Source organism: Ailuropoda melanoleuca, chromosome 12 (genome assembly GCF_002007445.2).
Source record: "Ailuropoda melanoleuca isolate Jingjing chromosome 12, ASM200744v2, whole genome shotgun sequence".
NCBI lineage: Eukaryota > Metazoa > Chordata > Mammalia > Carnivora > Ursidae > Ailuropoda > Ailuropoda melanoleuca.
The window spans coordinates 29,707,702-29,720,784 of NC_048229.1; the positions used below are offsets into that span (position 1 = coordinate 29,707,702).

The window sequence follows — 13,083 nt, forward strand, 5'->3', positions numbered from 1 at the left end:
TTGGCCTTAGTCTCTTGGCTGAGCAGCTTCAAGGAGCCGTCTACACTCACNTTGAACTCAGAACTGACCTTGCTCCTGGGCGCTCACTCCAGGGCGGTGCTACAAGCAGGGAGCTCCACGAACCTGAGCTACTCTAAGAGCGGCACTCCAAAAAGTGCCCAACCAGGACCGGGCTGGAGGGCGCTGCTCCCCGCAAGGGACTGGACGGGGGCGCGGCCTCAGCTCTGGGGGCGTGGCCTAGGCTGGCTGTTCTCTGGGCAGGTCTAGGCTGAGGCTGTGGAATTAAGTCTTTCAGGAGAGGGCTGGTGGCCCAGCTATGGAGACTTAGCCTGGAGGGATGCTTAGAAGCCCTCCTTTGTGCCGCGCCAGAGCACAGCCGCCCCACCGATGTCAACAACCTCGCGCAGCCACCAAGGACTCCCCCAGCACCGCCCCCAGCGTGCCAGCCCAGGTACCCTCCGCCTTACCTCCAGCTGGGTCTGGAGGAGGCAGTGAGCCCTATCTTTAAGTCTCACGGTGTCTCCGTCCTTGACTTTCCCTGCTCTCCTCGTGGTGTGTCCCAAGCCAGTCCCCAGGGCTGCAGTGTGGCAAGGTGCGCGGGGTGACCGAGGAGGTCTGCAGAACCGCCTACCAGTTGCTGTATCGTCGGGGCACGTTCTGTTCCAGCAGCATAGGCCGGAAGGCAAAGGGCCCTGCATTTAGGATCTGGGAAAGGCAGGGGAGAAAGGAGGAGACCTGTCTACAGGGAGACAGGAGTGGGGCAGAGAGGAGGAGAGAGTGAGGATCGGGACACGAGGACGGAAAGAGGTGAAAGAGGGAGACCCAGGGAGGTGAAAGAGAGCAGGAGACAGGCCCCATGCAGAGAGGGGGAGGGAGAAAGGAGCCGTGGAACACGGAACACTCCAGCCGGGCTGGAGGTGCAAAGAGAACAAAATGGGAGCCAGTGGGACATGCAGAAAGGAGGGAGGTGGAAGGAGGAAGGAGATGAACAAATTGAGATGAAGAGAGCTGGAGGAAGGTGGAGATTCTGACACGGAAAGGCAGGAAAAAAGAAACAGAGGGAACCAGAGGGGAGAGAGAGGGAGAGAGATAGAGGGAGAAAGGCAAGCTGGGGGACCCGCAGAAAAGCAAAAATTGAACTTCAGGACGGAGTGGGTAGAGGGGGGCACAGGCTCTGAGACGTGAGTTCCTGGGGGATAGACTGGGGGGCGCGGGGGGGGAGGCCTGTCCTGCCCACCTTTGTCTTTTGTCCTGTTCTGTCTCTCCACTCCTTTGACGTTCGGCCTGACTTGGATCTTGGTCCCTCTGCGTCTGTCCCTGAAGGACGGCGGGAGCCCTCTGGGCTGGGGTGGAGGGGTACTTGCAGGACTTGGTGTCCATAGGGGTGCACCCCTGCGGAAAACCCCAGCAAACCAACCAAATACCTGAGCAAACCTGGGCCCGTTCACTGATTGGATCCAAAAATTCCTGCAGAACAACTAAGGACAAATCTCAGGACGAGTCTCCAGCCTCTCCTCTCTGCCGCCGCCGAGATCCACCTTCTTCAGGGTTCCCGAATTCTGCGTCTTTCCCCCAAACCCCCCTCCCTCAGACCCAGGAGCAAACCTCCGCGGGACAAGCGCACATTGGCGCCACCTAGCGGCAGGAGCCTTCCAGGGCAAGAGGAAAAGACGCAACGTCTGCAGTCTGGGTTCCCCCTGCTCCTCAGCCTCCCCCCAGCACAGAACGAGAAATAGCCTCGGATACAACCTTGTAATCCTAGTCCGTCCATGAGGTTTCCTCCCTGCTGGATAGAAGAACACCCTCACGCTGGGGCTCCACGTATCTCCACGTTTCTTCTCCCTGGGATTCAGTGTCCCCATTTGTAAAACGGGAGTCTGGAGAAAGGAATTTCAGAGAAAGGTGCCATATCTGAGAGGTGGACAGACTCAGATTCTTCAAGTCCCCGATCTGCTGCTGCCCGGCTGTGTCATCTAAGAAAGACCGTAGGACCACCCCTCCCTATGATTTTGTTCTCAGGGGAAAACAGGACTGATAATGACCAGGGTTACCCAGCACTGATTAAATGCCAGGCACGGGTTTCAGGCACTACTGCCTCAAAACACTCCTATGAGGCAGAAGCAATTATTCTCATCTTACAGATGAGGAAACTGAGGCATAGGGAGACCAAGTGACTTGCCCAAAGTTGCACAGTATTATGGGTTGTAGGCAAGATTCCAGGCCCCCGGCTCTAGAGTACACATCTGAATCACATCCTGTGTTAACCAGTCTTCTAAGTGCCAGCCTAATTTTAGGATTTACACACTTGCTCCATGCATATTACCTCCTCCAACCCAGAGACTATCCCCATCATTTTTCCACTCCTACCCCACATTGGTACCCTGATAACCAGAGAAGTGATGCTTTGTACCCAAGGGGTAATGAGAGCCCTTGGATCATTTCTCCCCCCCCCCCAACATCTGTAGCCTGGATGACCTTGAATGACTGGGGGCCTCCCTTCCCCACTGTCTGTTCATCTGTGAAATGGGGTGAAATTAACAGTGCCCTTAGCTCCTTACGTGCACTAGCTCTTAGATACTCCTTGGAAAACTGTCTGAGGGGATCCTCTGATTATTTGATTTTAAGGATGAGAATCAGAAGCAGAGAAAGGAAGACACCAGAAGCTCCCAAACGAGCAAGTGGGGAAGTGGGGGGTCTGAGCCCAGGTTCTCTGACTCCAGAGCCAGTTCCCGGAAACACCACCTTCAACTCGTCCCACATTGAAGGGGGGGGTGAGGGTGAAGGGGAGCCTCAGGCACCAGGAGTCCAGTCCCATTCCAGGGTGGGAGGGACACAGTGACTGTCTCCCTGGGGAAGGCGGTAAGATGAGGCTTGTTCAGACGGGAGGATCCCAGCCTCAGATGCCTCGCTGAAGGCAGCGACCTGGTCCTGAGGTGTTGCAGTCATCACTGAAGGACTGTGAGCAGGGGAGGGAAGGGCTCAACCCTGAGCGTAGAGAGACCTTCTGAGACCACCTGGTGGTGGGCGGGAGGAGACAAAACAGAGGACGGGAGGCTGGAGGTGAGGGTCTAGGAGCGGAGGAGTATGCCCGAGCGGCAGCCAGGCCAGGGGAACGGAGAGAAGGGATGGGGCTGGAGACCGCTGAGCGGTAGGGGGATAAGGAAAAGGAAGGGGCGGGGGCAGTGCCTGGGGGACTGACCGCAGACTGGGTGAACAGCGGAGATGTCCCTGCGATGGGCAACATGGGGGTTGGAGTTTGGGGAGAGAGAAGTGAGTTAGGGCACAGTGAGTGACAAGGGCCTGAGGACACTAGGGGTGGGAGGACGCCCAGGAGCCGATGGCTGCCAGAGGCTGGAGTTCAGGGTCAGATGAAGGAGACCTGCGTAGTTGGTGGTTGAACCACAGGAGCTGAGGAAAGAAAGGCTCCGGGCTTCGGGGAGTTTCGCAGGAGGAGGAAGACAAGGCAGACGGCGGGACTCAGGCCTCCTGGGGAGGTGAAGGACAACTGGAAAGGGGCCCAGGACGACGTGGATCGATAACCTAGGTCTGCCGCGGTCCGAGTGGGCGGGAGGAGGGGCGCTGACGTCACCGCGTCGGGGGCGGGGCGAGGCGCCCTCCCAGTGAGCCTGCGAGCCAGGGCGGAGCTAGGCGTGAGATCCGTCGGTGACCCCGTCTGTGTCATGGGGATGCTTGCAATTACCTGCCTGCGTGATTTAGTGGGAGAAACACGTGCGATCGTGATGGAAAGCGCTTAGCCTGGCACCAGGGAAGCTCTCCTGATGAGTCCCCCAGGGGTTCACCTCCTTCCCCTCGTCACCACCCAGGTCCAGCAGAGGGAGGTGGCTCCCCGGGTTGAGGCAAACGGGCCAGCCAGGTGCTCCAAGAGTCAGAATACTCCCCCCAGCACCTCTGAGTGACCAATGCCTATGATGCTTCAGTTTTCTCCATATTAAGGAGGAAGCCATGATAACCACCTCACAAGGCTGTCAGGAGGATAAATGAGATAAGGACCACAGGAACGGTCCAACTGAAGCTGTGGCCCACTGTGAGTCCTAGAGACTGTCAGCACGAATTTGTAGCCAGATGAAGGGGCAAAGGAGTTCTAGAATAGCTTTTAGCTTGGGAATCCAGAATGTCTAAATGTCTGGGGGTTCCAGAACATCTGATGATCCAGGGTTCTAGAACATGTGGAGGTTTGTGGTTCTACACTATTCTAAACTCTTGGGTTCTGAAGTGTTTGAGGATCTAGACTTCCGGGGTATCTTAGGTTCTAGATACTAGATTCTAGATTCTGAAGGTCTAGTATTCTAGAGATTTTGAGGGTCTATCATTCTAGAATAACTGAGACCCTAAGATTCTGGAATAACTGAGGGTCTGTGGTTCAGGAATATCTGAAAGACATCTGGTGGCTTAGGTGCCATCATTCTCAGATATTATCTGTGCGGAAATCAAGGGCCAAGAAGCCGTAGGCATTGGCCACTGATCCCCTAAACAGTCAGCCCTTGTTCATGCACCCCTGGCTGCATCTGGCTTTCCAGATACTGAGAAGGACCATGTTTATAATAGGTCCCAACCTTCACTGGGTGATCTGAGGTCAGTCCCTCCTGCTCTCTGTGCCTCCTCATTAGTTAAACAAGCCAGGATAGACTCTAGAAAATTGCTCAGGGCCCTATGGTACCGAGACACTAGAGGACAACTTCAAATTCCCAAAGCTTTGAGTCATTCTAATAATGATCTCCAGAAAGCAGAATCCAGATTTCAAAATGCAGAACCAAGACAGCAGATCCAGATTAAGGACTCCAGTCTCCCAGTGTCTAAATTCATACTATAGAGAAGATTCTAGGAATCTCTGACTTGTGGAACTCAGGCCCATATCTCCCAGTCCGGCCCTTTAAATGCACAATGCAGATTTAAAACTCCAGACTCTACACTCCAAAGCTAATCCATAAAAGCTTAAAAGTCTAGACCCAGATTCTCGAATCCAGGCCCCAAAACTCAAAATTCAAAATCTACCATTCATGCTCCAGGACCCAGGCTTCACAAAGCGGATGTGAGGGGACCTAGGACCTCAAGTCCTAGGTGCTAAACACCAAATTCCAGACTCCTAGTCTGGACTCTAGATTCAAAGGCCCTGGATCTAGAATCCAAGACTAAGACCTGTCACTCAAAGACCAGACTCTAGGATCCAGATTCCAGACCTGAACTCCAGAATTCGGACTCCAAAATCCATACTCTATACTTCAGGTCACGAATGCCTGACTCTAGACCTCCAAACTCAGAGTCTAGAGTTGAAGATCCACAGCAAAAAGTGTAAAACCCAAGATCCAGAATCCAATACCCAGGATCCAGAGTTAGGAGGCCCAGGCACCCAGATTCAGAATCGGAGATCTGAATCCAGAACCCAAAATCAGTAAGTGGGGATCCAGATCCAAAATCCACTGTCCAAAATCAGAGATCCAAGGTTCAGAATACAGAATTGAGAGGTCCAGATCCAGGTCCAGAATCAAAGATTCAGAACCCTACTCCAGGCACAAGAAGCATGCCTCTAGAGTCCAGTTTCTACACTCTAGACCCCAAATTCCATGTTCCAGATTCCAGGCTGCTGGTCCTATCTGTTGATTTCCTCTGATCTTTGGGCTCTTGCCCTCTTACCTCCTCTCACTTGGGGAACTGTCCCTGGCAGAGAATTCTTCCTTACAGACTCAGACAAAAGCTTCAACCTAATAAATGCTCATTAGGCCTTGTCCCCCACCCCACTAGCCACCTAGGCATCCCCACCTGTAAACCTGACTCTCAACCTCCTCCCACCCCACCCTACCCCCTAGACCCGGGTGGGGCCGGGAACATATAAATTCAGGTATTCAGGTGCCTGCTCCCCTTCTTCTGGCATCCAAGCCGCCCCAGATGAAGCTGGAGGATCTGGAGGAGGTGAGATCTTTGAGACAAGAGCTGGGGGTGGGGGGATTGAGAGATACCCAGGGAGATACAGGTCTGCCCTGGTCTAGGGGAGACACTGGATGCAGACATGCACTGCCCTGAGGGACTTGAGTTTCAAGGGCACCTGTGTAGGTCCATGTGTCCTTTACTGAGGTCTCAGGTTGGACCTGAACCAAGAAAATGTCCTGGAGATGCAAGAAGGAACAGCGGGGTGGGTGGGTGGATGGAGTGAATCAGGAGGACGTCCCCGAAAGCGCTTGTATAAGAGCCAAGAACAAGGTCAGGAGTTATCAGGGGTTCAGCCCAGCTCAGATCAACTGCCCCAGGTGTCCCAGGTGCCAGGCCCCAAGCTGGGCAGTGCTGGGGCCACAGAGAGGACCTTACCTGAACGTTCCTGGGGATCTGTGATGTGACGGAGGCACACCAGGGGCTGTGAGGCCCAGAAAAGATACCTGTTAGGTCTCAGGGCCACCCAGAAGAGGTGGGAGCTGAGCCTTGGTGGGCAACTATGAATTTAAAGATGAGGGGAAGGCTTTAATTCATTCCCAAAGCTTGCTAGGAACTCCCATAAGCTGGAGCCTTCACCAGAAATCCAGAGGCAGACACCATGGACAGGAGATGGTCAGAGAATCCCCCAAGGTGGAAGTGGACCCTGAAGGGAATGGCATACTCGGAAGGAGGAACATCTTGAGCAAAGGCATGGAGGCATGAAATCACAGGAAGGAAAATGGGAGAATCGGCTGTGTGTAGAAGGGCAAGGTCATGAGAGACCCCGTCAGAGGGGCTGGTGGAAGGGGAGAAACCACTAATACCCTCGAAAGTGAGGCTGGGGAGCTAGGACTTTATTCTGGAGGTGCCAGGGATCCATAAGGGCTGTAAGCAGGAGTAGGACATGGTCAACTCTGGGTGTGGAAAGACCCTGCAGGGCCATGTAGGCCGGGGGAGTGGGAACTTGATTGGAAGAACAGACGGCAGGGGTGGGGAGCAGCGGGCACCCAGGAGGCCAGGTAGCAGGCTGGGATAGGGTCTGGGGGAGAATGTATTCTGAGCCGGAGCCTCGAGCACGGAGAGAGATCCAGGAGCAAGTGGAATGGTGCTGGGGCCTGACAGGCTGTGGGGGCGCCTGAGGGTCTCTTCTGGTGTCTGGAGGAAGGACATGACCCTCGGAGATGGAGAACCGGCGGGGGGGCAGTCTGGGTTGGGGCTGGGGGAACAAAGATGGTGGAAGAAGTTTCTCAAGCAGCGGGGGGATGAGTTTGTGTCTGGAGGGATCCAGGTTGAGCCCCAAGTGACCAGCCTTCCGCCGGTTCATTCTCTCCCCTTCCCAGACTTCAACAGAACCCTCGTCCCTGCTCTGCAATGTGGCTTCTCCTCACCTTCTCCTTCCTGCTCACGTCTGCAGGTGAGGCGGGCCCAGGTCAGGTCCGGGTCTATGGGAACATGGTGCCCCTCCCCCACTTCAGTAGCAAATCCAGGCCCTGCAGTCTTCCACGACTCCCCATCACCCTCCCCAAGTCCTCACCCTACCCTGAGACTGTCAGAGGCCTGGGGCTGCCCTGTCCTTGCTGTGTGACCTTGAGGAAATTGCTTCACCTCTCTCTACCTTGAGTGCCTTCTCCAGGGGACAGGACCCACCTATGACAGTAATGGCCAGGGTTCAGTAGCATAAAGTAGTTAAAGCTCATAATAAGCCTTAAACACGTGCTAAGAGGCCAAGACCGCAGACTTCTAGGCTCGAGTTCCAATTCACCATCTTTGGTTACTTAACATCTCTGTGGCTCGGGATCCGCAACTGGACCGTGGAGATAATGGCAGACACCCCCCGGGTTGTGAGGATTCCATCTGGTCCTCTGGGTGAGGCACTAGAAGGTGTTTGGTCCAGGGTCCTGCCCTGTAAGAGTGTGTTGGCATTGCTGAGTCCTGGGTATACGCCAGGCACTCGCATGGATATATGCCAGAGCTCGCCTAATTCTCAGAACGTCTCTATGGGGTGGCCTCCACTGGCCTCCTTTGATGGGGGAAGGGGCTGAGGCTGGAGAGGGGTGGCCGCTATGTCAAGGTGACCCTGGGAGGCAGGAAAACTCCAGCCCTTCAGCTACTACCCATGGAGAATGTAATTGTAACCTGACACCTCTACTCTGGAGAAGTTGACTTTCATTGTACCCCCACATGACCCTCGCCTCTGGGGGCCCCTTGAAGCTCCCCAGGCTGCCAGCCTCCCCTCAGGCTTTCTCTGTGCTCTCTCCTCCCTGCCTCCCGCCTACCCGCTGCACCCAGCCGGGGCCTCCACGCTCCTCCGGCTTGTACTGGCCAGGGGCAGCCTTGCCGCCCAGCTGTTCAGCCTGCACCCTCCGTCCTTCTTTGCAGGACAACAACCCCACCCTTCCCTTCTTAAGCCCCCTGTCCACCACATCCGCATTCTCCCAACCTTGCCAGGGCCCTTGTTTCAGTTCCTGACCCTGGAAGGCAGAGGATGGGCGTTTGGTCTGGCTGTGCCGATTCCTGCCCCAGGGTGGGTGTCTGTGTGCCTTGCTGTGACCTTCAGGGGTCACATCCCCATTGCGCCGTAGCAGATCATGGTCTCGTAACCTTGAAATATCCCTGTTTATGTCCTTGTGCATGGTGTAGTGTGTGTGTGTGTGTGTGTGTGTGTGTGTGTGTGTGTGTGTGTGTGTGACACCCACGCCCATGCTGTAGCTGTCCAAATTCATACACACCTACGAATGTCTGTGCTGTGATTCTTGCAACCCAAGTATATGCAAGTGAATTTTGGCTTAAAGTGCTCTGCACCTCAATTCCTAAGTTTGGAAGACTGGTTGTGCCTATGTTTGCCCATGACCTTGTGTGGCCACATCTGCATTTGGCTGAGATGTCCAGACTCTGGAGCCAAGACTGTGTCATACATATCGAGTGGCCGTAACCATCTGATGTCTGTGACAACTTGGCGACGAACTTGAGTGGCTGGTTCCAAGTGGCCATCTCTCTGGACTGTATCCAATGTCCCGGTCTCCACTCCTAATCTCAGAGGACTTCTTGACTTCTGGTCCTTTCCCACCTCCCTGCTCTCCCAGAATCCTGTAGAAAATGGGTAAGGGCCAAGGGCAAGGGGACAGTTATGGAGAAAACAAGCAGCAGTTCTAAAAGCCGGAGAGAAGGCAGTGCTGAAAATTCAAGGACAGGGATGTCTTAAGAGACCGGTGGGGGGGGGGGAAGCCTGAGTGAAAAATACATAGTATGGGCAGGGTGCAGGCAAGGCGTAGGACCCAAGGAAAAGGGCTCTGTCCTCTGCCCCCTCTCCCAGCAGCCCGGGACGACACTGACAAGATGCTGGGAGGGGAGGAGTGTGAGCCCCACTCCCAGCCGTGGCAAGTGGCCCTGTTTGAGCGTGGACGCTTCAACTGCGGCGCTTCCCTCATTTCTGCGCACTGGGTGCTGTCTGCTGCCCACTGCCAAACCCGGTAGGAAGGCAGGGCTCAAAGTCCTGGGGGGAATGCAGGCAAGGGTCTAGGGCTCTGAGAATCTTGGATTCTGAGCAGGCAAGTGCTGGAGCCTGGTGGCTGAGTTCCGGGTGGGTGCACCTCCTGGGTCCCTGAGGGGCAGGGGCTAGATCCGTTGGGTTCAGAGCCTTGGGCAGAGGGTAATGGCATCGCCAGATTTCCAAAGGGTGCGGTGGCCCCATCTCGCCTGCTCTTTTATATTTCTGTCTCCCTCACACTCCACTTGCGGGCCATCGCCTGCCCTCACCTGCCTTCACCTGGCTGCGCAGCTCCCTGAGAGTGCGCCTGGGCGAGCACAATCTGCGCAAGCGCGACGGCCCCGAGCAGCTGCGGACCGTGGCTCGCATCATCCCGCACCCGCGCTACGAAGCACGCAGCCATCGCCACGACGTCATGCTGCTACGTCTAACCCGGCCCGCTCGCCTCTCCCGGCAAGCGCGCCCCGTGGCGCTGCCCACGCGTTGCCCCCAACCCGGCGAGGCCTGCGTGGTGTCCGGCTGGGGCCTCGTGTCTGATGACAAGCCTGGGACCAAAGGGATCCCAGAGTCACAAGGTGCGTGAAAGGACGGCGCTGGGTGCCGGGCCTCCAGGGACCCTATTCTCCAGGGCTCTTGGGGGAAGGAGACAAGGGCCTGAAAATACGGATTCACTCCAAGTCCACTGTCCTCCCCAGTGAGTCTCCCAGATACGCTGCATTGTGCAAACATCAGTGTGATCCCGGCCACATCTTGTAACGAGGACTACCCAGGGCGCGTGATGGCCTCTATGGTGTGTGCGGGAGTAGAGGGCGGAGGCACGGACTCCTGCGAGGTCAGAGCCATGGGGTAGGGGGACAGGTTTGGGAGATGGGATGGGGTGGGACTGTGCTTGCTTTGAGCCTGAGAAGATGCTGGCGATAGGTCTGGGGATGGAGAAGGAAGAGCAGTTAGGATGGGGGTGAGGTTAGAGATGGATTGGGTTGTGTTTGGGGCGGAAGATGCGGCGCTTGGTTTGGAATGGCCTGGGTTTGAGTTAAGAATGGAAATGGGCTTGGGGCTCCTGGGTGGCTCAGTCGGTGAAGCGTCTGCCTTCGGCTCAGGTCATGGTCTCAGGCTCCTAGGATCCAGCTGGCCGTTGGGCTCCCTGCTCAGCGGGGGCCTCTGCTTCTCCCTCTGCCTCTGCCCTTCCGCTCGTGCTCTCTCTCTCTCAAATACATAAATAAAATCTTCAAAAAAAAAAAAAAAAGAACAGGAATGGGCTTGGTTTGATTTTATTTTATTTTTTTAAGATGTATTTATTTATTTTAGGGACAGAGAGAGTATGAGGTGGGGAGGGGGCAGAGGGAGAGAGAGAATCTCGAGCAGACTCCCTGCTGAGTACGGAGCCGGCAGCCTGGAGCCCTATGTGGGGCTACATCCCAGGACCCTGAGCTGAAATTAAGAGTCAGATGCTTAACCAACTGAGCCACCCCAGCGCCCCTGGTTTGTTTTTAGGTGGAAAATATGTTGGGTTGAATGGGGGACAGGGTAAACTCTGTCTAGGTTGTGAAAGACAGGATGACTTGCGTTGGCAGTAAGGATGGGCGTAGGTCCGGTGTGATTCTGAATGGGGAGGATTGAACATGGGTTGGCCAAGTTGTATTGACTTGGGTTTGGTTGGAGCTGGGCTGGATTGGTTTGTGTTAAATTGGGCTGTATTGAGTTGAGTTGGGGTGGGATTGCATGGGGTGGGGTTGGATTGGGTTTTGATTGGACTGTGAATGGTGATTGGGATAGGGATGGGGGCACCGGATCCAGAAGTTTCCCATTCACACTTTCCCTTCTTCCCACAGGGTGACTCTGGGGGACCCCTGGTCTGTGGGGGAGTCCTACAGGGCATTGTGTCCTGGGGTGATGTCCCCTGTGATACTACTACTAAGCCTGGCGTCTATACCAAAGTCTGCAGCTACTTGGAGTGGATTAAGGAAACCATAAAGAGGAACTGACAATTTTGTTTCACCACCTGTGTCTCTGACTGAGCAGAAGCTCCCAGAGCAGGCCAGCAGCCCCATCCTGACCTGGGACAGTGTTGGGCCATCCCTCAAGACCTCATTTGACAAGGCACAGATGTCAGCCAAGGACTTGTCCCATCTCAGGCCAGAGCCCGTGCTCAAGGTCACCTATTTAAACACCGAGATAACAAGACTGCTGATGCAAGCTTCTCTGTAGGAGTTTCTGGAACTTACTTCTGGGGATGAAGGGAAGCGGGAGCCAGAGACCGGGTGGGGACCCCGAGGCACCGTACATTGTTCCTTTTCGCCCACTGCCCCGATGCCTAGCTGAAGAGAAGTGGCTTGAAGTAAGGCTCTCTTCATGCATGTGTGCATAGGTCAGCTGTGTGATCTTGAGGAAAAGACCCAGTGCCCCTCAGCTTCGGTTTCCCCATCTGTAAAACAGAGATCATCATATTGCTTACCTCACAGTCTTGTAAGGATTAAATGAGGAAGTTCCTATGAACTGATTCAAATAGTGCCTGGCACTGGGGAAATAGATCTCTGGACCCCAGTGAAAGGACCCAGCCCACAACAGATGATCAAGAGTGACCTCATTTTCTTTGAGATTTAGTTGTGGGATTCCTGGTGGCCGGGCAAAAAGGCAAACGCTCCCCTTTCCTTGGACAGGGTTCCCGACACACAGCGGAGGCTGGGTTACCCTGCGACCTACTTTGACTTTACTGAAGAGCCAAGGGAAGGTGTCAGGGGCCTATGAATTTAAGACTGAGGCTGCAGAAATCTGGTTCCCCATTCTCAACAGAGATCCCCCCAGATGTGATCTTCAAGGTCACCCAATGTTGAACTGCATGAACCTGGCTCCTGAGACCTAACTATTTTACTGGGGGGGGGGGAGGGGAATTAGAATTTATGGACAGGATGCTCTTGACGGTGGAAAGGAGATAGTCTGGAATTCGTGGGACTTTGGAGGATGTAACCTTGAGCATCCAGATCTGGGGAACAATGAGTAGGGGTGGGGCGTAACGGGATCCCAACATTGTTTGGGGGCAGGGGGCCATTGGATTTTGAAATGCTAGGGAATTTATTCACAGACACCACTGAAACTTCCTATTTCTGGACCTGGGGGCACTAGGATTGTGACGGTCGGTACCTGCCACAATTTTATTCGGAGAGAAACAAGAGATTGGGACCCAGGTCCCGAGTCCAGGAGTGCAAGAATCAGGGTGTTCTGAAAGCCAAAGCTTACAGTTCAGAGGCAGCGGAAGCTGGGAAACTGGCATTTCGGCTCCAAGTGGTGCAGGGAGAAGGGAATCAGAGCCCCCTACTGGTGTTTGAGGGTACACTGCATCTTCGGGTGTGTGACTTTCCTTGGGGTTCCGGTATATGGGGCTTTGTAATGAAGGTCCGTGATTCCTCCGCTTTCCTCTTTCTTTTCCCACTCACCCCCCACACCTCCCCTCACTAGCTCTGTCTCCAAGAGCAGGGGCCCAGGAGCTCCAGGCCCTGCCCCGTCTGGCTTCAGGCCTCAGGAATGCTTCCAGCACAATCAGGGCCCAGAGAACAACAGGTGCTTGCTCTCCCGCCCCTTCCACAGCTCTGGGGTGGGGGGAGGTGTCCAGCCCCCAGGCAGCAGGGGCAGGGCCTTGGCCAGCATCTGCGTGCCAGCAGGGCAGGGGCGGG

At 55.1% G+C, this 13,083-nt stretch overlaps 1 protein-coding gene across 3 annotated transcripts; it reads left to right on the forward strand.

The window, feature by feature from the left end:
• Positions 1 to 241: 241 nt before the first annotated feature.
• On the forward strand, positions 242 to 11,890 carry KLK15 (kallikrein related peptidase 15). Of its 3 annotated transcripts, none has more exons than XM_019792603.2 (6): positions 242 to 451; positions 7,266 to 7,339; positions 9,239 to 9,395; positions 9,704 to 9,987; positions 10,108 to 10,244; positions 11,245 to 11,890. In XM_019792603.2, exons 2-6 carry the CDS (start codon positions 7,297 to 7,299, stop codon positions 11,395 to 11,397), a joined length of 774 nt encoding a protein of 257 aa, XP_019648162.1. In that variant the 5' UTR covers positions 242 to 451; positions 7,266 to 7,296; the 3' UTR covers positions 11,398 to 11,890. The 3 variants fall into 3 exon arrangements, with proteins under 3 accessions (XP_019648162.1, XP_034495053.1, XP_034495052.1); XM_034639162.1 differs by having other exon boundaries at positions 9,242 to 9,395; XM_034639161.1 differs by lacking the exon at positions 242 to 451 and adding an exon at positions 2,765 to 3,544.
• The last annotated feature ends 1,193 nt before the right edge of the window (positions 11,891 to 13,083 follow it).

Excerpts from the sequence above, each read along its gene's own strand:
- KLK15 (XM_019792603.2), top strand. The coding sequence starts at position 7,297 with ATGTGGCTTCTCCTCACCTTCTCCTTCCTGCTCACGTCTGCAG. Across the intron at positions 7,340-9,238 it reads CTTCCTGCTCACGTCTGCAG|CAGCCCGGGACGACACTGAC; the intron begins GTGAGGCGGGCC and ends CCCCTCTCCCAG. Across the intron at positions 9,396-9,703 it reads GCTGCCCACTGCCAAACCCG|CTCCCTGAGAGTGCGCCTGG; the intron begins GTAGGAAGGCAG and ends CTGGCTGCGCAG.